The 27,559-nt window shown below is 43.0% G+C and overlaps 1 protein-coding gene across 1 annotated transcript in view; it reads right to left on the bottom strand.

Moving 5' to 3' along the window:
• Positions 1-7,105: 7,105 nt before the first annotated feature.
• Positions 7,106-27,559, bottom strand: part of LOC115177354 (ER membrane protein complex subunit 2) — a 66,325-nt gene continuing 45,871 nt past the window's right edge. Inside the window, exons 8-11 of the mRNA XM_029738052.1 lie at positions 24,949-25,030; positions 24,578-24,688; positions 21,350-21,454; positions 7,106-7,655 (exon numbers count right to left, since the gene is read on the bottom strand). Of these exons, the coding sequence (XP_029593912.1) occupies positions 7,569-7,655; positions 21,350-21,454; positions 24,578-24,688; positions 24,949-25,030 (385 nt within the window). The 3' untranslated portion in view covers positions 7,106-7,568. The remainder of the gene's footprint in view (positions 7,656-21,349; positions 21,455-24,577; positions 24,689-24,948; positions 25,031-27,559) is intronic.

The following is a 27,559-nucleotide window of genomic DNA, read 5'->3' as shown; positions in this document are numbered from 1 at the left end:
GTTTTAGAGATTAGAAAAAAAGAAGAAACATGTTCTTGTAATGGATATAACAATACTCACATTTCCAGGGATGGGGGGGGGGGGTTGGAGGTTACTTCAGTGTGCTATTGGTGCCAAAAAAAGAGGTTCAAAAGATGATAAAGAAAAGCAGGAAAAGACTGAGTCATGATGGATGCAGGCAGGAGAGGCCTGTGAGGTGTGGGTCCTGATTACATCTGTCACAGTGAAATCAAAGCCCTGGGGAGGAAGTGTTCACATCAATGGAGAAATTGGGGAAATATGGAGAAAAATACCTGTCATGTCCCATTGTTGCCGTAACGAATGAGGTTTGGCACATGGCCTTGGAACTCCTTTGACTCAAGCATTGTTGAAGCAGTTAAAGATATGTTACCCATACCTACCTACCTGGCTATGTTGTGTTATGTTCTGTTGTGAGTTTAAACACTGACAAGATGTCTGAAACACAAAACACCCACCATGTTGGCGAGCAAACGTAACGGCTTGAGGGCGCCACTCATAAAAGTGTTGTAGGTTGCAGAAACCTCTCTCTCTATCCCCAACTCTCTTGACTTTGCCATCCTCCCAGTCTTTCTCTTATATCCAGCGCCGGGTACAAAATATCCCTGTGGTTGCCAGAAACATCCACCCAGGAAGCACAATCAGTAGCCGATCCTGCTTTTTCCTTCTTTTTTGTAATTAGGTCTTTGGCCTTTTGTGAGGTAAGCCGCATGCCTTCTGGCCGAGAAGACACTCTGAGAGGGGATTTGTGGTCTGCGAAGCCTGGGCTGGAAAGAACAACTGTCTACTGAAGCCAACAGCCTGCCCATCTCTCTCACTCTCTCTCTCTCTCTCTCTCTCTCTATCTCTAATTCAACACATGCCATGTGCTGTGACAGAGTGTGCAGACAGGATGCTGCTCGGGGACGGCATGTTGATGGCCAACCCATCACCACAGCCATGTGGAGCCTGACGCAGGGCCCAGCGACCAGACCAGAGCAGAGCAGAGACAGGCCTCTAGAGGCCACAGAAGATCTCCTGGCTGGAAGGAGATGGCAGCAGTCTGGAGCCTCATGGTCAAGTGGCCTGGGAGATGAGCTACATTCAGAGCCAGTCTCATTTCCCAATGCAAAGCTCACAGTATCTCAGAAATGACCACACCCACGCACACAGAGATATACACGCGCACGCACAGACACACACTGGCTGTAAGTTGTCCTTTTGCTTTGAGAGAAAACTATTTCCCAGCATAATTGCCCTTTGAGAGTAAACTCAGTTTGTTTAGAATCTGTGAATTGGCTGGGTTCTGAAAGGAGACATTGTGCAGCAACAGAGAAAGGTTAGCATTTTGGAATTTGCCAATTGACCTCACAGTTTCATTTTTGCAATGTTGCCATTTTCTTATGCAATAGCGATCTCTTCTTTTCCGATGTGGAAAGTTATGTGATACCTATCTTTAATACCGAAAATAACCATATTCGTTACTAATGTCAAAACGCTGCGGTGTGGCAGAGATTCCGTCTCAACTAGTTGAATGAGAAATTTACTCAATTCTAAACCCAACTCTGTGTTTTTCATGGCATGAAACTGGAGGGTCACTGGTTGTCAAAATGGATTTTCCATCAAATATATTTCACCCTGAAAAACAAATTTACTTGAAATCACTATAAGTTACTGGTGACTTTTCAAGTGTATCTGTGTGTAAACAGATGTGCATAAATGGGGGTGAATTTATTGCAGTGGAGCTAATATTCATAGATTCATGGCTCAGAACAACAGATTGAAAGCAGTCCTTTTTGTTGATTTTTTCAGGAGCAACATGCTGAACTTCTATGGTCTTTTCAAGGGGGGTTTAAGCCCTTTTGTGCAGGTAACAGGAATCTGACCACATCAGTAGACCAGGACCTCAAGATCAAATACTGTTTTTGATCCTCGTGATGGGCTTGATTTAGACACGCAAGCCTGTGAAATCTTGGTCCGTACTGATAAATCATTGAATAGCTTTACAGGGAAAAATTCATTCTTGAATTGCGGTGGCATTTGGGCATGTTTTGTATTTATTTAAATGTATTTGGATACATCTTCCATCTCATTCTAAACTAATACCTTAATGACTTTACATAAAATGTACCATAATGATAACATTGTGCCAACAGTAGGTGTAGTAACACTAAAGACGGTAACATCAATGACACATTTTAGGTAATTGAGGATATTCATAGGCCACAGATGCTCAAATCTTAGATCATTAACTTCCCTGGGCTAGGTGGGACGCTTGCATCCCACCCTAGTTAACAGCCAGTGGAATCGCGTGGCGCGAAATACAAACTCCTCAAAAATGCTATAACTTCAATTTCTCAAACATATGACTATTTTACACCATTTTAAAGACAAGACTCTCGTTAATCTAACCACGTTGTCCGATTTCAAAAAGGCTTTACAGTGAAAGCAAAACATTAGATTATGTCAGGAGAGTACCCTGCCAAAAATAATCATACAGCCATTTTCAAAGCAAGCATATATGTCACAAAAACCAAAACCACAGCTAAATGCAGCACTAACCTTTGATGATCTTCATCAGATGACACTCCTAGGACATTATGTTATACAATACATGCATGTTTTGTTCAATCAAGTTCATATTTATATCAAAAACGAGCTTTTTACATTAGCATGTGATGTTCAGAACTAGCATACCCACCGCAAACCTCCGGTGAATTTACTAAATTACTCATGATAAACGTTCACAAAATACATAACAATTATTTTAAGAATTATAGATACAGAACTCCTTTATGCAATCTCGGTGTCAAATTTTAAAATAGCTTTTCGGCGAAAGCACATTTTGCAATTTTCTGAGTACATAGCCCGGCCATCACAGGCTAGCTAATTTGACACCCACCAAGTTTGGGACAACCTAAACTCAGAATTACTATTAGAAAAATTGGATTACCTTTGCTGTTCTTCGTCAGAATGCACTCCCAGGACTTCTACTTCAACAACAAATGCTGTTTTGGTTCCAAATAATCCATAGTTATATTCAAATAGCTCCGTTTTGTTCGTGCGTTAAGGTCACTATCCGAAGGGTGACTCGCGAGCGCATTTCGTGACAAAAAAATCTAAATATTCCATTACCGTACTTAGAAGCATGTCAAACGCGGTTTAAAATCAATTTTTATGCTATTTTTCTCGTAAAATAGCGATAATATTCCAACCGGGCAACGTTGTATTCATTCAAAGGCTGAAAGAATTTTTTTTAGAATTCTCGTGAACGCGCATCTCCAGTGTCACTGTCTCCAGGCTGACCACTCACAAATTCTCCTGCTGTTCTTCGCCCAGAGACAGCAGACACCCCATTCCACTTTCTGGCGGCTTTAGAGAGCCAATGGGAGCCTTAGAAAATGTCACGTTACAGCACAGATGCTGTATTTTCGACAGAGATGCAACAGAAGGACAACAAATTGTCAGACAGGGCACTTCCTATATGGAATCTTCTCAGGTTTTGGCCTGCCATATGAATTCTGTTATACTCACAGACACCATTCAAACAGTTTTAGAAACTTTAGAGTGTTTTCTATCCAAATATACTAATTATATGCATATTCTCGTTTCTGGGCAAGAGTAGTAACCAGTTTAAATCGGGTACGTTTTTTATCCGGCCTTGCAAATACTGCCCCCTAGCCCCAACAGGATAAAAATGATTTACTAAAGTGATATGATTAATCATTTTCCTCACATTTAAATTGAGTAACACCAATGACACTTCTTATTTAGACACCATCTGCATCTGTGGGCATGTGTGTTTCTGGCAGACGAGCCTCTGACATCTCTCTACTTTGTGTCAGGAGTTGTTTGAGCAATCCGTAATCGTTGGGTCTCTGTTCCTAACCAAACACTTTCATCACCCCCCCCACCCCCACTACAGAAAGAAACGGATGGGCTCCCCGTTCCCCCGTCCACCCACTCCACTCCCTCACCTTGGGAAACTTCTCTCCAGTCCGTACCATGGATGGGGCCGGGCCTGCTCATCCTCCACATCCTCGCCCGGCCCTCGCCCTAGTGTCAATACCTTTCACTGCGTCGCATGACAGATGGTTCACACAAAGCTACTCGAGATCATCCACTCATACTCATAGTTTACATTAATGATGACATTCATTTTTTTCTGCTCTCCAAGCCTGGCAGAAATATAACTTACTGTATGGATTTCTTTGGTTAAAAAAAAAGAAAAAAAATATGCATAGCATGGCTCAGGATTTTTTTTCCTGGAGGTCTTCCAATCGTGTCTCTAGCTCCCGATCAAGACGTCCAATCCGTGGCTAGAGGAGTTCACATATCATCCCGATCTTGACTGATGTTCTGGCCGAGGACTGCTAAGTCACAGTGTAAGCTCATCACAGAGCCTTATCCACTTCAGCTGACCTGACCACCGTGGAGCCTGGATCCAATAGAGCCTCTAGACACTAGCAAGCCCTCTTCAGGCTAATCTCTTTGGGAATAAGGGATTACAGGCAACACTAATGGCTAATCCACTGTACTTTGTAACCCACTGAGCCGAGCCAACAGTTTAGGGCAGGCTGGGTTTCCCTTGCTGCTGCTGGTCTGTCTTGGAATCTTCACACTGCTGTGTGTGTGTGGTGCACAGCACTGGACTGAAGCTGACTACATGTAGAGTAGGATATCATAAGGTGAATGCACCAATTTGTAAACCGCTCTGGATAAGAGCGTCTGCTAAATGACGTAAATGTAAATGTACAAAAAAGCAAAAAACAGAACAGGAATATAAGGCTGAGTTTACACAGGCAGACCACTTCCGATCTTTTTCTAGTAATTGGTCTTATGACCAATCAGAACAGCTCTTTTGCCCATGACTGGGCAAAAGATCAGAATTGGGCTGCCAGTGGAAACGCAGCCTAAGACAGTTGCATATAAAATACTTGCCACATCCACATGCTAGTAGGAACTAGGAAACTCGTACATTTCCGACTTGCTACCTGGTTGTAGTTATACACGTTCAACCAGTTAGCAAGTCGGAAATTTCAGTTTCCTAGCACTCGAACGTGGCAACGGACCGGATGGGAGTGCATTTATACATGATTAGGTATTTTCTTTACGCGTCATGTCATTTCTATCTTTTGACAGACGTATCATTAATTAGACCCTTTCCATATCCATGGGTCTGTAATTGATCATGATCCTTACATATAAGATTTTTACCAAGATAGGCTATCAATTGTATTATAACGTGTAGGAAAGAACTTCTGATGAAAGAGTGTAACCTTGCATTCTCATAACTTAATATTCTCTAAACTTCTTCCTTGAACTCCCAGAAGTTCTCTAAGTTCTACCTTCAGACTACAGATGGCACTATTGCATCAGTCACTATTGGACAGTGTCTACATGTCAATGCCTTGAACTGATCATTCACACATCACTATGATTGACAACGAGCCTTTATAGACCATTTACAGGCATTTAATTACCCTCATCAGAAGAACAGGCCTAGTTGCCTGGGTCGGCAAGTAAATTACATCCTCTCTCAAATTAAACATCCCTTATAGTGTCATTTACCTTCAGCGAATCCTGTAAAAGTGACCACTAACAGTTTATGCTCAGAAAAAAGTCCCTTGGCTTTCATTGGTTCTGACAGATTGGTGTGCAAAATCAAAGGCAGACACATCATACACTGACCAGGGTATTAAAAACTGGGGGGAAAAATGGCTTTCTCCACGTCGGCTTAGAGCTCCGCGACCTCTTTAAATCCCAAAGCTGTCCAAAAAAAGGCCATAAACTCAACGCTCAACTTTTCCATCAGTCTGCGAGTGAAATGATGAGACAATTGCTGCGACTTAATAAACAAAAAGCGATGGAAGTACCAGCTGACCCTGCACGGGTGAGCGAGAAACAAGACATTCATTTGGACCAGCCCGGATCCGACAATCACAAATGAGTGTGGTACAGAAAACCAGACCTCCTTTTCACGGCATTAATATCTATTTTCCCCCCCTCCGTTATAAATGTTCCCAGTGGTGTAAAGTACTTAAGTAAAAATACTTTTAAGTACCACTTCTGTAGTTTTTGGGGGTATCTGTACTTACTATTTATATTTGACAACTATTACATTTACTCCACTACATTCCTAAAGAAAATAATGTACTTTTTACTTACATTTTCCCTGACACCCAAAAGTACTCATTACATGTTTTATGCTTAGCAGGACAGGACAATTGTCTAATTCACACACTTATCAAGAGAACAATCCCTGGTCATCCCTACTGCCGATGATCTGGCAGACTCACTAAACACAAATGCTTCGTTTGTAAATTATGTCTGAGTGTTGGACTGTGACCCTGGCTATCCGTAAATAAAAAAACATGTAAATAAAACTGTGTCGTCTGTTTTGCTTAATAAGACATTTAAAATGATTTATATTTTTACTTTTTATACTTAAGTACATTTAAAACCAATTACTTTTAGACTTTTACTCAAGTAGTATTTTACTGGGTGACTTTTACTGGAGTCATTTTCTTTTAAGGTATCTTTACTTTTACTCAAGTATGAAAATTGGGTACTTTTTCCACCACTGAATGTTCCCAGTTTCATGAATTAGATTTTTGTCTGTTTTAATTACTGGCAGCCAGTCCGTGTACTCTGGGTCTCCCTAAACTGAAATGACAGAGGTGTTCTCCCGGCCGCTGCACGTTGCAGTTACAGAGCCCTTACGGTGTCTGGGTAATTGAAGGGCGGGATTCCCAGCTGGATCCAGTGTGAGAAGCAAAGGCCTTTAGCCTCGCTGCTGCCCGTTTAATGAGGACGCTTCTCTCCCGCTCACTGCAAAATGGTTTAAGCAGACTGCTCTAGTGTTGCTGATTTCTCTGCTGTTGCTACTGGTGGGGTAGAGTGGTTAGAGTGGCTGGGACTCGATTACCATAAATTCAGAGAAGATTTTATCATCATTATCATAAAAGTAATGAATCCGCCGTTATCATTAACAGTTTTGTCAATGTACTGATAAAAAAGATTGGTCCTATACACAAAAACCTAATAGAACCCAGTAAAAACCCAGAACACCAACCCACTGAAATGAGAAAATTTGCTCCAGACCGCGAACAATTCAAACCTTTATTAAGACATCTGGATGGACTGAGAGAAAAAAAACAATAGTTATGATAAACGTTTTTATTTCATTTACAGACATAAGGAAATGTTGGGAGGGCCTAGCTGCATACAGACGGACCTGTCTACGCCCTCTCTTTATATTAGTATTTATTACAGCCTCTCCTCTACTCACATCTGTCCCTGACCTCAACGCGAGAGCATCCTCTACCTGGCCTACGTCTCAAATGTCACCCTCTCTCTCATATAGTGCATTATATTTGCTTAGATAGGGCTTGGGTTAAAAGTACAGAACTATAAAGGGCAGACCTGCTCTAAATCATCAAAAAACAGGGGGAGGGGAGGTGGTGGTCAAGTCTGGAGGGGGGAGGGGAGGGTGCAGCATTGAGCCAACAGAGCTGCCTTGTTGAGTCATGTAGAACAGGGGGGGGGGGGGTAAGAGTTGGGGGTGGGGCCTAGGACATGGTGATCTGCATGGACTCCAGCATCTCCTCCACGGCCTTCACGGAGCATTTGTTCTCCTTCGTCCCGCGACCGGCCAGCTGCATGACAGAGAGGAGAGAGAAAACATCAGCTCATAACATCTTTAAAGAGGCCAAAGCACAGGGCTGGCTGAGGGAGAGCCAGCCAAGCCAAAACACTCTATCGCACACTCAGAATGTCACGATAACCGCATAGCCCCGTCTCACGCTCCACCACATCAAGTCGAAACAGACTAAACTACACAGAGTAAACCAAACATTAAGAACACCTTACTTATGTGTTGCCCTCAGAACAGCCTCAATTCGTCTGGGCATGGACTCTACAAGGTGTTGAAAGCGTTCCACAGGGATGCTGACCCATGTTGACTCCAATGCTTCCCACAGTTGTGTCAAGTTGGCTGGATGTCCTTTGGGTGGTGGACCATACTTGATACACACGGGAAACTGATGAGCGTGAAAAACCCAGCAGCGTAGCAGTTCCTGACACAGACCGGTGCGCCTGGCACCTACTACCATACCCCGTTCATAGGCACTTAAATCTTGTCTTGCACATTTACCCTCTGAATGACACACATCCACAAGCTGTGGACTAACGGGGCCAAGAGAAGAGAAGCACCACCTGGAGTCAGGGATGTTCCTGGCCTGTTGCAAAAAAAAGCTGTGTGTCTGTGTGTGACGAGGGGGAGAGGTGAGAGAGTGGGAGGGCCAGGATGTCCTGATGACTCATTGTCTCAAGGCCCCACGCCTGGACAGCCCCAAACAAACCCATAAACTAGGGATGAACAATATATCGGTGAACATATCGGAATCGGACGATATTAGCTAAAAATGCCAACATCGGTATCGACCCGATGTCTAGTTTAACGCCGATGTTAAAAACCGATGTCAAAGCTACCGTGCATACCTATATAACGTAGGTACATGACGTAATGACACCACGTACAATTAGGCGCTACACGTGCAACACAGCATTCCTAACCTAGCCCACACAATGTCTGCTGTGTGGATCGAGCAGTCAACATGTCGAGCAGTCATTTGAAAGAGTAAGAACATTTCAGCGAGACAACTCAAAAGGCGTCATTACCCTTGACAATCAACCGTTCTCTGTAGTGGGTGATGTTGGCTTTCGCCAACTGGTCGAGCACCGGTACACACTACCAAGTGCGCTATTTTTCAGATGTTGCCCTACCGGAGTTACACAGTAATAGCGTCACTGCTATTAGCTTCAAGACATACATACTTTGGAATGCCGTTTGGGTCTTTGCTTGTCAAAAAAGATTCAGCAGCACTGTCAAAGCTGTACAAAAAAGTCTGCAAACAAGTAAACACCGGCCACAAACGATGTGTTTACAATACCGCGTTGGTAATAAAGCATCATTTGTTTGACCCCAACTTCTGGGGTAGCTAGCTTTAGCTTGGTACCTAGCTAGCACCAATACAACCAGCCAGAAAACAATAACCAGTAGAAACTGCAGTCATTTTCATTATTTAGGAATCCTTGTAAGTATTAGCTAGGTTGCCACTTGTTGTTCGCCTACTGAAATTGAACTTCAGTTCATGAAAATAAATAGCTAGCCAGCTACTTAACCCTGTTGCCCAAAGCTAACGTTATAAGCAGCATGCTAGCTTCATCTGGATAGTGAGGCTCGACTAGACCGGGTTATGTGTTGTGAAGCTAGCCACAATAAAGATTAGGCACAATAGTGGAATTTGCGGTTTGCCTTCAAAATAAAAGTATGTCATTGAGAGTGATGCAAATGAATACAAATAGTAGAATTATGCCATGCTTTTATTTTGCAGGCTAACCGCAAAGTCCACTACTGTAGCTAATCCTTATTGTGGCTAGCTTCACATAGATGGAGCCGACCATTAATCAAACAAGAACTGTCTTAGAAATTAGGGTTATTTTAGATGACACCTAGCTAGCTAACTATAGCTACTGAAACAGATTGACGGTTTGCTATGTTTTTGGGGAAGAACATTGTTTGCATCCATGAGCAAGCTAGCGAGCTAGCTTTTTTTTATGACCAGCACTGTAGATGCGAGAGACAACTTTTCCAGCATCATAGCATACGTATCGATGAATCGTTGTGACATATGAAATACGAGTGAGTGTAATCAATGTGTAATAACTACATAAAAAATGAATGAACGAGTTAAATTATTATGTGACGTGCTGTCATATTCAGGTCCTGATTGGTCAACAAGCTTATTTGACAAGTCAAATGGTGTTATTTGACGTGTATCTTTTTTTGACACACAAAGACCCAAACGGCGTTCCATAGAAATCCTGTTTGAGAATGAAGTGAAAGAAATAGGTTTTGATTTACTGGTAATGGGGACATACGTAAATGCCAACAAACTTTTTGGTCAGTGTGGTGTGTATATGTAACCTTTATTTAACTAGGCAAGTCAGTTAAGAACAAATTCTTATTTACAATGACGGACCGGACGACGCTAGGCCAATTGTGCACCGCCCTATGAGACTCCCAATCATGGCCAGATGTGATACAGCCTGGATTCGAACCAGGGACTGTTGTTACGCCTCTTGCACTGAGATGGCAGTGCCTTTGACCGCTGCGTCCATGTGTGTGTTAACTATTTAACTCTACTAGAATGCTTAAAAGGTCGCTAAAATTTTAAATATCGGTTATCGGTATCAGGTTTTTTTGGCAAGGAAAATATTGGATATCGGTATCGACCAAAAATGTCATATCGGTGCATCACTACCATAAACCACTGCTCCTAATCTCTGCCTCCCTCTCCCTCTCTCTGCCCCACTCTCTCCCTCTGTGTATGTGTGTGTACACGGGCAAGACTGGACTTCCTCTGTGACTCACACACAGCCCCTCAGATCTCTCTATCTCCCAATTAAACCACAATCAGCCCTGCTATTATCTGAACACAGGAGGGGGTCCTCTCCTCTCGGCCCTGTCCCCAAACTACAGAGACTAACAGATAACCTAATTTAGCCACGCTAGGCGCTAGGACATGTGCCCCCTGCAACAACACCCACAGGCACTTGGCATTAGTGAGTTGTGCGGTAGACTACTCCTCCGCTCTCATTATAATAACTGCTATTTGGGCACAGGGACAGCAGCGTCGGGGCAAGCTTCCTAAGTCTTGAAAGCAGGGTTGGGGTGTGTGTGTGTGTGAGAAAGAGAGAGTGTAAGGCCACATCTGCTGCTGGGCGGAGAGCACACAGACAAGTCAGAGCAACGCAGCGGAGGACATCTTTGGCCTTTTCTCAATAAAATCATTACGAAAACCACACTATAAACTGGGTGACGGTAAGCCATGGGTATGACAAAACATTTATTTTTACTGCTCTAATTATGTTGGTAACCAGTTTATAATAGCAATAAGGCACCTCGGGGTTTGTGATATGTAGCCAATATACCACGGCTAAGGGCAGTGCCCTAGCACTCAGTGATGCCATGGTATATTGGCGTGGTATATTGGCCATATACCACACCCCCTCGGGCCTTATTGCTTAATTAACCCCCTGTGCTATAACAGAGATTGTGCCATTTCTGGCTGGACACAGAGAGGAGCATATTCGGCCTGTCCTCAGGAATGAGTGATCGCTCTCCGGAGATGCTCTGACTCCTCATTATAGACCAACATTCAATCCCAAACTAACCCTCTTCATCTGGCTTCTACCAGCTTGCTAAATAGCAGAAGGCTTTACAGTAAATGTGTATATTCCACATTATACAAGGTGAGTTTCCCACCATACAAATGTAAAGGCTTGAAGAACCTGGAAAGGCGTTATATAAATATATTCCATTATTATCGGGAATAGTGACGCAGGACTTGCTGTCAACCATTTATGAACCTGTTCACATACAGTATACACACACATGCATAGCCAATATAATGTTTCCATATGGGGGGGAAACTGTGCTTTCAGAGTGTCATAGAGAGGGCATTTGGTGAAAATGTACCTTTGGCAAAGAAGTAATTTCCGAGCGTGACTCATGCAGACGTATTAAAGCGGTGGTGTGGGGGCGGTGTGGTGTGGCTGAGGGGGAGTTGATGGTCAGCGCGTTTCGCTGTGTGCTTCCCTAATGTCCCATTATCCCCAACCACAGAGCCAGGCAGCCAATTATCTCGCCTGCCTAAGGTGAGGGGACTGTATTAACTCCAGCCCAAAAACCGAACAATCCGACAAAAAAAAAACTAATCCATGACCGAAAAAAAATATGGCTCCATGGTCTATATTTCATTAGTTTATGTAACTGTAGAGTAAATGTACAAACGAAAAACCACTATAACACCACAATTCAAGTGTTAAAATCCATTAAATAAACACCACCACAAAGATCATTCATTATTCATTCGTTAAGGACAGATCTTAAGGAACATGAATGTAAGAAAATGCATTTCAAAAGAACAGAATTGCATATTTTGAGTTTAAATATATTACTGTGCTTAGAGTGTTGAGAATGCATGCTTGGGATTAACATGGGTAAACGGGATACTGGGACTGTCCCCGGAACACTTCACATTTCCCGAAAAAACTGATGTTAACACTACAAAATACACAACATGCGCAGCAGTAGATTACCAAAAAATTTAATAGCACATTATCCAAACAGGTCCTCGCATGGAAGCTTTTAACCTAGCATATTAACTTCACACAAAATGCCACAAATTCAAAGCACACGCATAATTGACACCGCCGGACTGCACACGCGGCCCAAATGCAGTTACTAAACCCTTCAGGAAACCCCTAATGTATAGGCTATAAAATAATGTGCGCTGTTTCGTACCTGCTGCTCATACGAGAGCTAAGATTCAACAAAGCTATTCTCGGGATGCCCTCTGTGTCGAGATAGCCTACTGCTAAAATGTGCTGAATTAATTGAGGAACATGATAACGCTCAGAATTTACGAACGGCCGGTTTCGCAATTCACAATATCATTGCCGATCAAAGATAATTACTCTATCATTACTAACTATCAGTTTCATTTTCTCAGAAATATTTACATAGTGGCGCAGCCACCCCAACCAGGTGGCGCAGCGTCCCTCGTTTGGGGAGAACCCTGGCATAGTGACCATATCTTGGTTAATATACTGGGACTCTATTTGTTATGTTCCCCAGCAAGAAGCCCGAAAATGTTGCTCAAACAGAAGGGGGAACTAACAGAGTCACTGACAACTAAAACGAAACAGATGGAGTTTTAGGAGGGGGTCCAAAAGACTCATGTGGTGTCCACTTTAAGTTGCATAGCAACAACAACTGGGACCTAAAAGACACCCACCATGAGCACCCACTAAATTCGCCCACTAAGAGGCAAACGAAAGAAAAACTCCACACCAAACTTAAAGACAGGAAGCAAACCAAAAAGGTGGAGCAAAACAAAATCAGGGAAATCAGATCAAGGATTGTTTGCGTAGAAATCAAAATAGGGAGAGCCAGCTAAAAGGTGCTAACCGTCCGCATCCATCAAGAGAACTGGAGCACTAGGCCAGCCACTCTTAAATAGCATCTGGGCCAGCACAGGTGAAACACCTTCCAACTAACGAGATGGCAACCAGCACAGTGGAACACATATTGACAAATGAGGTGACACCAATCGATGCGCCCTGCGTGCGAACGAGCTATACGTCCAACCTCATAACGTAAATGGAAAAACCAAAACCTTTAACACTTTCCCCCTTCAGACAACAAATATATCCTATAGTTGCTCACCACCAACAGAAAACAACTTCCATTGCACAACATAACCAATGCATCGCTACTTAAATGAGTCGCCTTCTCCAATAGAAACATGGCGTCTACTGGCTGTCAACAATTAAATACAAGACAAAACAGCCACCTCAATTTTTTTCTATAGTTGCCGTAAACCCACAAGTTTTCGAAAAACTCACATACGCTTCTATAACTCTCATCCCCTTCGAACGAGCGCAACCAAAACGGCAAAATGTGCAGCCAAAATCAATTTTGAGGCAGGGCTACACACTGGCTTAACCCAAAACGTATTGACTGCCCATCCTTGAAAAGACAAATCAGCAACCAAGTTGTTCTTACCACGGCCATTTCAAGGGGAAACTCCTGTAATATACATACCAACTTTGCTCTCGTGATTTTCCTTATTGGAAAAGAGTGGCAGCACACATGATCAAATCAAAATGGATTTGCCACATGCTCCGAATACAACAGTGAAATGCTTCCTTTACAATCCCTTAACCAACAATGCAGTTCAAGAAATAGATGGTTGAGAGAAACTGGTTACCACTCTTTGCTTTGGGCAAAGGACCAACAAAATCCACCAGAACCCTGCTGAAAGGTTAGTCAAAAGCAAGAACGAAACCAGTACAGCTTGGTTCAGGATTACCTTCGCTGGTAAACGCGACAGGATTTATAGTAAGACAAAACATCCTGCTTCAGACCAGAAGAAGTTAACCAAAATACGGTCACACGTCTTGTTGACCCCAAAATGGCCTGCCATACTTCCATCGTCAGCCAACCTCAGTATCTCTTGTTGAAGCGTAACTTGGAACGGTAATTTCAGATACACTGGGCCAGTCGTCTTGTCCAGAAGTAGCGCGAGAATGCCATTTCCTCATTAGAATACCATCTCTGTCAAAGTAACCCACACTAACTTCAAACTGCGCCTCGACGTATCTCAGCAAAAAGAGGGGAGAGGGAAACATCTTTAGTCTGTTCCGCAATCAGCTGTATCCTAAACATCAAAGTGTCAACTGTAGGAACTCTTCTCTTCCTTAAGCGGTCCTACAAACTCACTCACCTTTGGTGTTTTCAAAGGTCAACTCAGGTTTACCGAAATCAGGATCACCCATAAACGTCTTGGACAGATTGACCATGGTGGGATCGCTGACATCCTCCTCAACACTAGACTTGCACCCGGCAACATTCTTAGGCATAGCATGTGTAACAGCAGACACTGGGAACACGCTAACGTACTTTTCGGTTAACCCATCAGGGCTGCCTTAAGGAGAAGTGTATCTATAATTCTTTCAATAACTGTTGTAAATTTTATCAACGTTTATGATGAGTATTTTTGTAAATTGATGTGCTCATTCACCAGAAGTTTTGGGAGGCAAAACATTTCTGAACATCACGCGCTAATGTAAAATGGGGTTTATGGATATAAATATGAACTTTATCGAACAAAACATACATGTATTGTGTAACATTGAGTCCTGGGAGTGTCATCTGATGAAGATCATCAAAGGTTAGTGATTAATTTTAGCTGTATTTCTGGTTTTTGTGATGCCTCTCCTTGCTTGGAAAATGGCTGTGTGGTTTTTCTTGTTTAGGCGCTGTCCTAACATAATCTAATGTTATGCTTTCGCCGTAAAGCCTTTTTGAAATCGGACAATGTGGTTGGATTAACGAGATTATCTTTAAAATGGGATATAATAGTTGTATGTTTGACAAATTTGAATTATGAGATTTTTGTTGTTTTGAATTTGCTGCCCTGCTATTTAACTGGCTGTTGGCAGTGTGTCCCGCAGGTGGGATGCTAGCGTCCCACATGTCCCAGAGAGGTTAATGCAACCGCTGTGTCAGATTTCAAAATAGCTTTACGGCGAAAGCACATTGTTCAATATTCTGAGTACAGAGCTCAGCCATCAAAGCAAGCTATACAGTTACCCGCCAAGTTCTGGAGTCAACTAAACTCAGAAATAGTATTATAAATCTTCACTTACCTTTGCTGATCGTCGTCGGAATGCACTCCCAGGACTCCCACAAGAAATGTTTGTTTTGTTCGATAAACTCCATATTTATGTCCAAATACCTCCGTTTTGTTCGCGCGTTCAGATCACTAATCCAAAGGCATAATTGGTGAGCGCAAAACCCGAGACGAAAAGACAAATAGTTCCATTACCGTTCGTAGAAACATGTCAAACGATGTTTACAATCAATCCTTAGGGTCTTTTTAACATAAATCTTCGATAATATTCCAACCGGACAATAGCGTATTCATTACAGAGGAAAAAGAAGGAGCGGCACACCTGCGTGAGTGCGCAGGAAACAACTCACTGGTCCCAGGCTTGAGACAGCTCTTATTCTCTGCCCAGTAACGGTAGACGCATGAAACAAGGTTCTAAAGACTTGACATCTAGTGGAAGCCTTAGGAAGTGCAAAATGACCCCACAGACACTGTAGTTTGGAGAGGCAATCAGTTGAAAAAACTACAAAACACTTCCTGGTTGGATTTCTCTCAGGTTTTTGCCTGCCATATGAGTTCTGTGATACTCACAGACATCATTCAAACAGCTTTAGAAACGTCAGTGTTTTCTATCCAAATCTACTAATAATATGCATATCCTACCTTCTGGGCCCGAGTAGCAGGCAGTTTAATTTGGGCACGTCATTCATCTGAATTTCCGAATACTGCCCCGTCACTAAAAAGTTAATTGAAGTTCATGTTGGCTCAAGGGTAATTTTTTTGTTGTTTGGCAAGGATAGGTGATTTGGAAACTGCATAATCTGCTATTTTTGATAGTACAGTTGAAGTCGGAAGTTTACATACACCTTAGACAAATACATTTAAACTCAGTTTTTCACAATTCCTGACATTTAATCCTCATAAAAAGTCAGTCTTAGGTCAGTTAGGATCACCACTTTATTTTAAGAATGTGAAATAATATAAATAATAGTAGAGTGATTCATTTCAGCTTTTATTTCTTTCATCACATTCCCAGTGGGTCAGAAGTTTATACACTCAATTAGTATTTGGTAGGCCTTGAAATACGTCCACAGGTACACCTCCAATTGACAACAATAAGCCTATCAGAAGCTTGTAAAGCCATGACATAATTTTCTGGAATTTTCCAAGCTGTTTAAAGGCAGTCAACTTAGTCTATGTACACTTCTGGAATTGAGATACAGTGAAATAAATCTGTCTGTAAACAATTGTTGGAAAAATTACTTGTGTCAAGTAGATGTCCTAACCGACTTGCCAAAACTATAGTTTGTTAAAACAAGAAATTTGTGGAGTGGTTGAAAAAAATTATTTTAATGACTCCAACCTAAGTGTATGTAAACGTCCGACTTCAACTGTAGACATCAAAACATCTTACCTGCTTGTGTTTCTGTAGGAGAATTTGCAAAAGTCACTTTCTTGCACTCACTTTCATTTCCCTGCCTCTGTGTCAATTCCAAGGTGCACTGTTCATCAGAATCTTCATATACAATTTAACAACTGATACTATTCTCACATCAGACTTTTGTCAATTTAATATTAAGTGTGTGAAATTAGTTTAACTATATACTGAAAAAAATAAAAACCGCAACATGCAACAATTTCAATGATTTTACAGTTCATATAAGGAAATAAGTCGATTGAAATAAATTCATTAGGCCCTAATCTATGGATTTCACATGACTGGACAGGGGCGCAGCCATGGGTGGGCTTGGGAGGGCATAGGCCCACCCACTTGGGAGCAAGGCCCAGCCAATCAGAAGTTTTTCCCCACAAAAGGGCTTTATTACAGACAGAAATACTCATTTTCATCAGCTGTATGGGTGGGTGGTCTTAGACAATCCTGCAGGTGAAGAAGCCAGATGTGGAGGTCATGGGCTGGCATGGTTACAAGTGGTCTGCAATTGTGAGGCCGGTTGGACGTACTGCCTAATTCTCTTAAACGATGTTGGAGACGGCTTATGGTAGAGAAAATAACATTCAATTCTCTGGCAACAGCTCTAGTGAACATTCCTGCAGTCAGCATTGACAACTACACACTCCCTCAAAACTTATGACATCTTGTGGCAACGTGTTGTGTGAGACAACTGCACATTTTAGAGGTGGCCTTTTATTCTCCCCAGCACAAGGTGCACTTGTGTAATGATTGTACGGTTTAATCAGCTTCTTGATATGCAACATCTGTCAGGTGGATGGATTATCTTGGTAAAGGAGAAATGCTCATTAACAGGGATGTAAACAAATTTGTGCACAAAATTTGAGAGAAATAAGCTTTCAGGGATCTTTTATTTCAGCTTATGAAACCAACATTTTACATTGCGTTTATATTTTTGTTCAGTATAGTTTAGGTGTAGTTTCGATGGGCCATCAGCTGTGCACGCTGATTGCCAGTGAATGACTGGCGGTGAATGATGTGCAGGGTGGAAAAAATGACATGTCCTCTTAAAACTGCTTATAACACAAATTCTGTTTGCGATATTAAGATTCTAATAACGACAGAGTAATTTAAAACGTTTATTTGTTTTGAGTCAATATGACGCTATCAGGACTTCTCTCTGGGTCATTAACATGTCAAAGCCGGGCCCTTGCTTTCAGTTTTCAGTAATAACATTTTTAACGGCCTTGCCGCAGTCGCTTTGACCCCATTGTGACGTCTGCTCCCACAACACCACTCACCTGTCGCCTTTTCTCGCACTGAGGTATGACAATCACCAGGTACAGCGGGTCATAAAAGCGGGACGACTGACACGAGTAGCCCTTTAAAGCCCCCATCAATCAGTCAGCACAAGCACACAGCAGCCAGGCCAACCCTGCGGAGGCCCACAATGTTCCACAGCGGCTCCCTTTCAAATAGCCCAGCACCCATTTAAAAAGGAGGAGAAAAAAAAGTCAGAGTTAAGAGTCAAGTCAACCTTGCGCCCTGTCATTTTTCCTCTCACACGCAGGGTGGGGTCCCGCTGCTCTGCTGCCCCTGCCATTACCAGGCAACTTAAAACAAACACAGCCCAACAGGTTGCTGTCCGGGCCCGCCGGGAGCCTCTTCCTGTTCCCTGGATAAGGGTGTGGCTCTGGCAGAGTGGAGACCAAAAACACACATGATATTTTCCCTTGTGCATTTACTCAAACACCAAATAGAAATACTTAAAATGTTAATACACTTTCCACAGCCACGTTGTTGAGCTTAACATTGTAAAGTGTGCCTGATTGATTGACTAACACAGTTAAGTGTTCTTGATTAATCAACACCCAAAGCCTTAGATACTCAACACCCCTATTACTACTACTACTACTAACAGAACCATTCCGTGCCTCTGTGGTGGAAACCCTCCCAGCACTCCAGGAGGGAAAGACAGCGCTGAGTGTGTCAAGACGTGGGCTTTAGTGGCTCAGCGTGGTTGCACTCTCCCGATAGAGCCCGCACATGCAGAGCAAGGAACTGCTTATTGCATGTTTAACTGTCAATGCCTAAATAAGCAATGCATATCACCCCTTATGGCAGCAAAGAGTTATATTAAATACACATTTATGCTCAAGGTGCCATGGCAACAGCGTAAACCGGTTTAGTGATGCCATCTGAGCAGCTTTTCACTTTTTCCTGCTCTTTCCCCACGTATCCCCCTCGCTCTTTCCCGCTCCTTTGCTCAGAAAGGTAGACCCATCATACCTCCCCGTGCCACCACAAGTCATCTTTGTTCCACTCAAATATTACATGATTCAACTGTGGGGGGGATTGATAGCGCAGCAGCACACGTAAAGGCACAGTAAAAAAAAAAAATCAGAGAGGGCCTGGTGGTCTTAAGTCAACACATTAGCTGAAATCTACCCAAACAGTAAGACACTCAATTGAAGCCCTGGGACTAGGACCTTTAGGTGGACAGTCTGGAACCCCCCCTGCTGGTCAAAACCATTCTCAGTACAGCCGTGGCCTCAGAGGGTAAGTAGGGTGGTTCGCATAGACCAGGGGGAGGATACAGTAAGAACTCAAGAGTATGCAAGGAATTAGGTTCTTGCATTGCAGGGGTAGGTAAACCTGGTCCTGAAGTGCCACTGCAGGATTTTGTCCCAAACAGTCATGCACCACTAGGGCTATGGTGGTCATTACATTTTGGCAGCTGGTTATTGCCTTCGGAACATCTACAAAAAAACATTAAAAAAAATACATTTAATATACACTAACACAATATATCCATTATTTATTTGTTGCCAGGTCTAAAAAAAACATTATGATATGAAGAAAATGTATTTCAGAAGAACCCAATAGGAGTATGTTATCTGGCTGTATGATGTTCTGATTTTATTGTAAGTATAATATAATTGAACTATAATTGAAAGGACAGTACGCATATGAAGTGGCTATGTTGGGCATAAAAGTGATCATTTTAAAACAGGTCCTATACTCTAGATTTAGAGTTACTTGGCAAATTTAGTTGTGAATGATTCAAACCTTAGAATGTCTTAGAAATTAAAAACATATATGGGCTGCATGATGCAACAATAGGCTATTGACTATTTGAAAAATGTGCTAACAAAGCTTGCGCTCTGTTCCTTGCCTCAGGCTGTACACCCTGTTCTCTCATCAAGCGATCATATTTCACTGATCACTACTACTCTCAATTTAATCTTGTCTTTACTAATATGTCAAATTGGTTTTGACTTAGAATGGCCAATTATCAAATGGGTAGAGGCAAAGGGGGGGATGCAATTGGATGGCGAATGGAGGCCGCTTTCCCGCAGTTAAATCCTGCCGGGTAGGCTACTCCAGTTTAATAGTGGAGCAGCTGAGAAAAAGGCCTAAATATAGTAGCAGATGGGGATCCTCCTCATTTCAGTGACAACCATCAAAACTCTGCTTTCACACAGGATTGCAGATAGAAATGTCTGGACTTATAAGAACATATTTCACTTCACGCATCACTGTTTGAGGAGCACACAGCCTGTCGCTGGTAATACTCCGCCCAAACCCTGTATGCCATGGGCTCTCCAACCCGTTGTTCCTGCAACTACCAAGTGTTTCATTTGGGAAACCAAGTGAAATCTGTTCGGGAACATCGATAGTAACATGTTTTCACAACAAAACATATTTAATTAAACTGTTGACAGCTCCCATCTCTGCTCACTCGAGAAAGGAATGAAGGAGATAGGAGGAAATGGAAATGCAGTGGTGGGATATTCTGTAGCTAAAGGTAATGTACCAGCCTATTGATAATGATTTTTTTTTTTTTTTAATCCCTATTACTAGGCTATTCAAAATCAAATACAAATTCACTATAATTGTAGGCCAACTCTGTAAGCCGCCCTGTACAATCAATGAACCAACAGCATCACCTAGGCCTATACATTCTCTCTCAGACTCATGGATAGAACGTTTGGAGCACAGCACCCCTTAAAAAAAATATTTAAAAAAGGTAACCAGTCCATCCAGTATGCATAATAATACAGTCCACACTCAAAGGTGATTACTAGAATTTGTTTAATTTGGGAATATCGGCAAGAAAAATTATGTACAAAAGACATTAAATCCTATGCTTTTTCATTTTGCCTTGCATAATATGCGGTAGGCTATGTATTGTATAACGGCACAATCTTTATTTTAATTCAGGGTTCTTTTCGGGCTTGGGCTCATACATCGGCAAATGTTTATGCATAAGCTGTAATATATGTATGGGTGTTCTACACACAACCTCTTAATGCTTTGAATTAATCATCACCTTAGAAGCGCTGTCCATTTCGTTGTGTTTGGCTTTGAAACAACGGCACAACAACCATGTTTTTCACTCAGTTTCAACCGGTTGTTAAACCAGGGCTGACTACCCTTGTTGTATAGGAACAGTATTGGAACAGTTAAGTGGAAAAGGCAAGTGGGAAAAGGTCCCATGTGGCTCAGTCGCAACAGCATGGTGCTTGCAACACCAGGGTTGTGGGTTCGATTACCATGGGGGACCAGCACGAAAGAAAGTAGGAAAATGTATGCACTCTACTGTAAATCGCTCTGAATAAGAGCATCTGCTAAATGACTCAAATGTAAATAGAGTAGCTTTCATAATTAAAAGTAGACCCCTGGCGTGACTCACCTGGTAGGCTCGGTTGATTTGATTGGTGGCCCAAGCAGCATACTTAACATTTGCCTTTTTCACCGTGGCGTTCACTTTGGGGCAGGCAGCAATGTGGCTTGCCGACTACACAGGGGAAGAAGAAGGGAGTGGAAAGCAAGGGAGAGAGGAAAGAGGAGAGGAAAGAAAGGTGTCGTCATATCAAAACAGCAATAAAAGCATAAATGAGATGAATGTGCAACCAACTCCACCGTGGGCATGACGAGAAAAAAATTGGCCCGACGACACGAAGAAAACTTTTACGGGAGAGGAAAAAGTGAGTGCTTTATTTAATGCCCCAGCTCCCTGAGTGCAGTGTCACTTAATGGGCCCTAATTTCTCCAACACCATAGATAGCCGGTGATGACAGGGCCCGGCATGTCTTCAGAACCCGCGGTGCTGTGGCGAGCGAAGCGCGATGTGAATCATGCTCTCTGCCCGCCCCAGCTCCCCTCAGAACCACAAAACCCATGTCTTTCCCATGCTACTGCCATCGTCTCCGAAGTGCAAACCCCACTAGGCTTAAACAGGCAGCACTTCAAAGGCATCCCTATGGACATGCTGAAACTTTAACTACACCCCAATCAACTTTGCCCCCCCTATTTATTTATTTTTTAAACGATTTTGCTTCTGGATTTGTCCTTCATAAGCTCCAGCTCATGATGTCAGCTCTACCCCAGAATTATGTCGTCCTCCATGAGGATCCCCGCTAGTGCGGTGACACAGCACTGACTAACGTTAGTGCTCCTACATTGCTTGCTGTTTGGGGTTTTATGCTGGGTTTCTGTACAGCACTTTGTGACTTCGACTGATGTAAAAACGGCTTTATAAATACATTTGATTGATTGATTGATTGATTGAACCTCACAGTGATCACGGCTACCAACGACTCAGCTGTACCAGGTGCTCTGAACGACGAAACTGAATCAATCAAATAGCTCTTGGGTGAGGAGCTGCCCTACGGTGGTGTTCATGAAGCTTCACTGTCACCCAGAATCAGATGAAATGGTCAGAAAGTCATTGCCTTGGCACAATCCCATGTCAGGAAGTAACTTGCACTTGTCAAGGATTTCAACTTTGGACCTCGTGGACACTAACTTTTTTACGATCAAATTTAAACCTGAAACCAGTGTTAGGCCAAAATACAAGTGGCAGTGGATGATTTGACAGGAACATAAAGTCCTCTATGTAACTATGAACGCCTTTCCTACCCACTTCTCAGTAGTTGATATTCAGACTTACCTTATGCAGGTGGATAACGGGCCTTGCAGGCATGGTTCCCTTGCGCACGCTGAATACATTTAATTCAAACCACTGAAAATGCCCTCCCACTTGCTGGCCAACAGATTTTCTCATGGAGTTTTCATTCAATAGGGTTTTCAGTACATTTCTCTAAAGCCATCCTTTTTAATTTGGTGTACCTTTAATTAGAATTTTCTCAACAGACTCAATAAAATATATGGAAAGAACTATTCAGAATATTAGGGATCAATGAAAGAAAGCCTTGTAGAACTAAATACACGCCTATTTGTCTCATTTTGAACACCAATTGCTAGATGTAAAAAATATTCTGATCTTCTGTATTATTTACGGTTAGGAAAGTATTTATGAATAATAAAAATAAATTAAAAAAACAGGTTTGGAGAGCCTATACGCACAAACTATATTGGTGAATCAAAAATACAGTGGTTCGATTCATCCTAAAAGCTGACATATTTAAATTGTTCAATCCATAAAATATTGGAAGGTGAGAAAAGTGTACAATAGTGCCTGAACAATAGTCAATAAGCCATCCCTAATAATCCACACTAAATCATGGAACTGTGATGAGAACAGTCCAGTTGTCGTGAAGTGTGCCAGTCTCCAGGTTTAACATGCTACATGTACTGTATGTATGGTCCACAGTTCATAATGGTTCCAATAGGCTACATGTCCCAAATGATTGCACAACTTGTAATACGTTAGCCCGATATGATCCACTATTGCTAGAGATCCTCAGGAACAACCACACCAACTTCACCGAGGAACTGACTATGTAATGGAATGATGCAAAATGTAAGGAGAGGAACACTAAAGTGACCGTCATAAATGTATGTGGGTATAACTGACAGTGGCATGGTGAAATAGATCTAGAACATTTGTCATTTATATTTACAATCCCCTTATCCAAATGGCTTACTCATTTACCTAACGCTTATCAATCGCTCTTATCAATGTGTCGAGAGAAAAGTTTATACAAAAATAATTACGTTCCGTTTACGTGCGCTTAACTCGGGGTCGGAATTCTCCCCCGTAGGTGAACAACAATAACTTTGGAGGTTAAGGGATCTGAAATTCTTGAACTGATGCTGCTTTTTATGCATGTTCTTCAGCTAGCTAGCACCTTGAAGACCTTAGACGTACCTCTTTTTCCATTTACCCTGAAAGTAGTCTACGGGCCAGGAGAGACGGTCATTGACGGTTTGAATTTGTTTAAATAACATTAGCTAATTTCAACCCCATGGACTACTTTTAGAAACATAAAGGTTAGTCTATAAAAGTGAAGATATCTCGTCAAAGACCATGAACGGATCCAGTGGTTGTGCCCCTTTCCGGGTATGAGATGTTTTACCTGCTTGAACCCCTGTTGCAATAGAGAGAAAACACTGGAAGGCCTGTGTCGCTGCTCCTCTCTGCTCTGGCCATCCACCCGCCCTTATTCCTGCACTCTCCGTTTGTGTTCTTATGTCAGGACTCACTTACATATGATGCATTGGTGCTAACGGACAACTTCCTGTTTAAATAAATATGCAGATGAAAGGGGGGCATTTGGTGCAGACGAAATCAAAACGTTAACCTGGGCTGGGGGGCTGTCTGCGACTGACAGAACGCGGGAGGGAGGCAGTGGCCCTCTCTTACCCCTTTTCGTACTGCCACTGCTCTTTAGTCATTTTGGTCCTCAACATGAAAAAGGTCCCGTACGAAAGCCTAGAGGGGTAATATTACCAAAATAGAGCACTTGAAGGGGCAGACTTTTCCAAGCTGGGGGGTTTACCCACTGAGTCAGCATTGACCTGACCGATCTGAAAGCTGGGCTCTGTGGTCGCTACACAAAGGCAGTAGCAGGCCTGCACATTTTGACAAACCACAGGAGAAAAAGGGATGAGTTGTTGCTCTTTCACCCCCTCCCTCGCTCCTCTCATCATGCGACGGTTAGATGTGCGAACTCACCATATACAGACCGAACAAGGCCCTCATGTTCCTGTTGTTCAGCTTCAGAGCCTGGGCAAAATACTTTCTGGACAGCTCCAGGTTTTCCAGCCCCCCCTGGGTGTACTTCACCTGTGAGACAAGGCATTAAAATATGGGCATGAGGCGTGTCGACCGGGGGGGGGGGGGCTTACGCAATGCCTACATGGCATCTGAATAAGCACGACATGACATGCCGTGTAAACATTTCGACATTCATGAGCGTGTATTCCCACTGACGTTAAGTGCAGCGGCCGGCTCCTCCATGTGAGAGAGAGCATTCACGTAGAGGGCTGGGGGGGAACATTATTCCATAGTTATGATGATGATGGACATGCAGAAGTCATACCTACCTCAGCGTACTGCTCACAGTACAAGTGATTGTGAGGGTTGATCATCATCAGCTCCTCCAGACAGAAAGCTGCTTTTCCATAGCTGTGGAAACAAGGGAACAATGAATAGAACGATGACTAAGAGCGATGGACATTTCATCTTCCAGCTTTAAAATAGTAAGGGAGGAAATTTGCTCCATTTCATCTGTGACGTAGTCTACCCATTCCAATCCGAGATTGTACATTTGTTCTGCAGAAAGTTCTATTGCCGATTGGTTTACTGTACATTTTGGCAAGTTTGGATCTAGGAAGATGCATCCAACAAACTAAGTTTATTTGCAGACTAAGGGGATCTGGTGGCCTATGTGGTTATGTCTATATTGGCGAAACGCTTCAGTTTTGGAAAGTGGAACATTGAAAAGGAGAGGAGCGGGGGTCTCCAGACACACAGGATCAATCTGTCTGTCTGGCGATGTGTTTTTCACTCTGGTAATGTGTAGTTAAATACCTTCCTGAGGTCAGCTTTACAGTAGGAACTGGCACACTGTGCCCTACTTCAGATGAGATCACTTCTCAGCAGACTGCTGAGCTGTTGACCTCACGCTAATCTGCAGCCATTCCACATCTAACACAGTTTCCCCTTCAGGGGACCCGTCCAAGGGAAGGCAAGTTTATCTCTCCAGCACACACAGTCAGAATTACACAGTCCACACACACACACCCAATTCCCACGCCTTGAAAAACTACATGAACTCAGAACACTAAAACAGGGCTATTAAACTAAATTGGACAAAACACAAAACCCAGCATTCAATTCTAGTGTAGAGAGACTGTACGTGTTCCAGCATATGCTGTATCAGCTCTTGGAAATGTGCAGAAAAAACAAAAATGGTGCTTGTGGTGGTTGGGGGATCATAAATGACACAAGATAAGGATGCTAATCTGTAGCCATTTCACTGCCACAGAGGGAGAAAGGGTGAGAAAAAAACGCTCTGACGCAAGCTGGGTGTTTTGGCGGGAACAGACAGGACCAAATGCTGCCTTGCACGACATGAAGAGACGATCGGCCCATTTAGAGTCTGTTTAAAGGACTTCAAAGACAGAGAGCAGCAGCATTAGAGTGGTGGGGGAGAGCGAGGGGCGAGTTCATATGAGAATGGGGGAGAGAGAAGAGAGATCGGGGTATTCGGAAGGTTGGGGGGCTGCTTACAATTACCACTTCCTCCCCATAAAGACTTTCAGATGTCCTCCTGCAGTGGCCCCGGGCCTGCAGCGGAGAGGAGAGGCAGCCTCCATCACCAGGCAGAGGCCTGGCTGACTGCAGTACCGCACCCTCCAATCTCCAACCATCATCACCACCACTCAGCTTCAACTCCCTAAACCTGGGTTCAGAGACCACGCTGCTACCTCGTGGTGGTAGCACTGTTAGTATGACTCACACATTTGCTTTGTTTTCTTTGAACACCAAACCAGACAATGGTTGGTTTTTGGTGCTACCAATTGTAATACCACAGTTTGACGGAGTTCCACCCCAAAGCTTTTTCCCAACTAGACTGGGCAAACGGATCAAGATTCCTCCATTAGACTGTGCAAACTGACCACAGAAAGTCATCATGCTCCATCGGATGACCAGGCCAATCTGAACCGATAGACAGCAGTTAAATAAAGCCTAATTCAACAGCACTACAAGCTCAGATGATTCCCAATGAGTTGAAGCATCTCAACGGTTCAACGCAACAATAACAAAAAGGAGCGATCTCAATAACGTCCGAATATCACTCAGCGATATGAGGATTTTTACAAATATTTTTTGAATACGTTTCCACTGAGTTAGGCTATTAATTACTGTCATAATGTTTGAACACTGATACCGGTAGACATGTAACAATGGCAGGCCGCGAGTGATTTGTATATTTTTAGCTCGCGGGGCGCTACACAGTGAGGGCGGAGCAGTTCATTTCTCTTCCTCTCTTCTCCACCAGCCTCTGTTTTTTCTGGCTCTGGAAACAAAGTGCCACCAACTTCTCCTGGGAATCTCTCTGCAGCCACTCTCCCTCCCTCTCGCTCTGTGGAAAATAGAGGCGATAATGCCATGCTGTCCGGAAGAGGGGAGGGGAAAAAAGGGAGTTTGTAACCCAAAATAAAGAAAAGAGAGAAAAGAAATTGACACGCCTGTAGATAAGGGGCTCGGGGAGTGAATGGGGTGATATTACAAAAGTTTGGCTAAGCTGGGAGATAATCCGCTCACCCCTGGATTTCCTCTACTACAGCAATAAAGCCCCTCGGGACAAAAACATGAAATATCCAATAAGCAGCCCTCTCACTACGCTAAACATTCCTGCAGACACTGCCCTCTTGCCAGGGTGACCGCAGAGCCGGTGTGCTGCTCACACACACACCCACCCACACACCAGAGCACTTACAAACACACCTCAGTGAAAGACGTCTGCTTCCCTGACTCCTAAGCCCCCAAGACAATTAAGGAGGGATAAAAAGTGACAAAACCAAACAAAAACATTTCTTACAATGCTCTTGTCTTGGGAGGCTGACAATTACCCCTGGCAACAGAGATATCAGTAGGGGGTTGTCTTACCCCCATATGTATGAGAGGGGGGCTTAGGGTCAAAATCCT

The sequence above is a fragment of the Salmo trutta genome, chromosome 37, assembly GCF_901001165.1.
Source record: "Salmo trutta chromosome 37, fSalTru1.1, whole genome shotgun sequence".
Taxonomy (NCBI): Eukaryota; Metazoa; Chordata; class Actinopteri; order Salmoniformes; family Salmonidae; genus Salmo; species Salmo trutta.
This window is presented reverse-complemented; position numbering and strand designations above follow the sequence as displayed.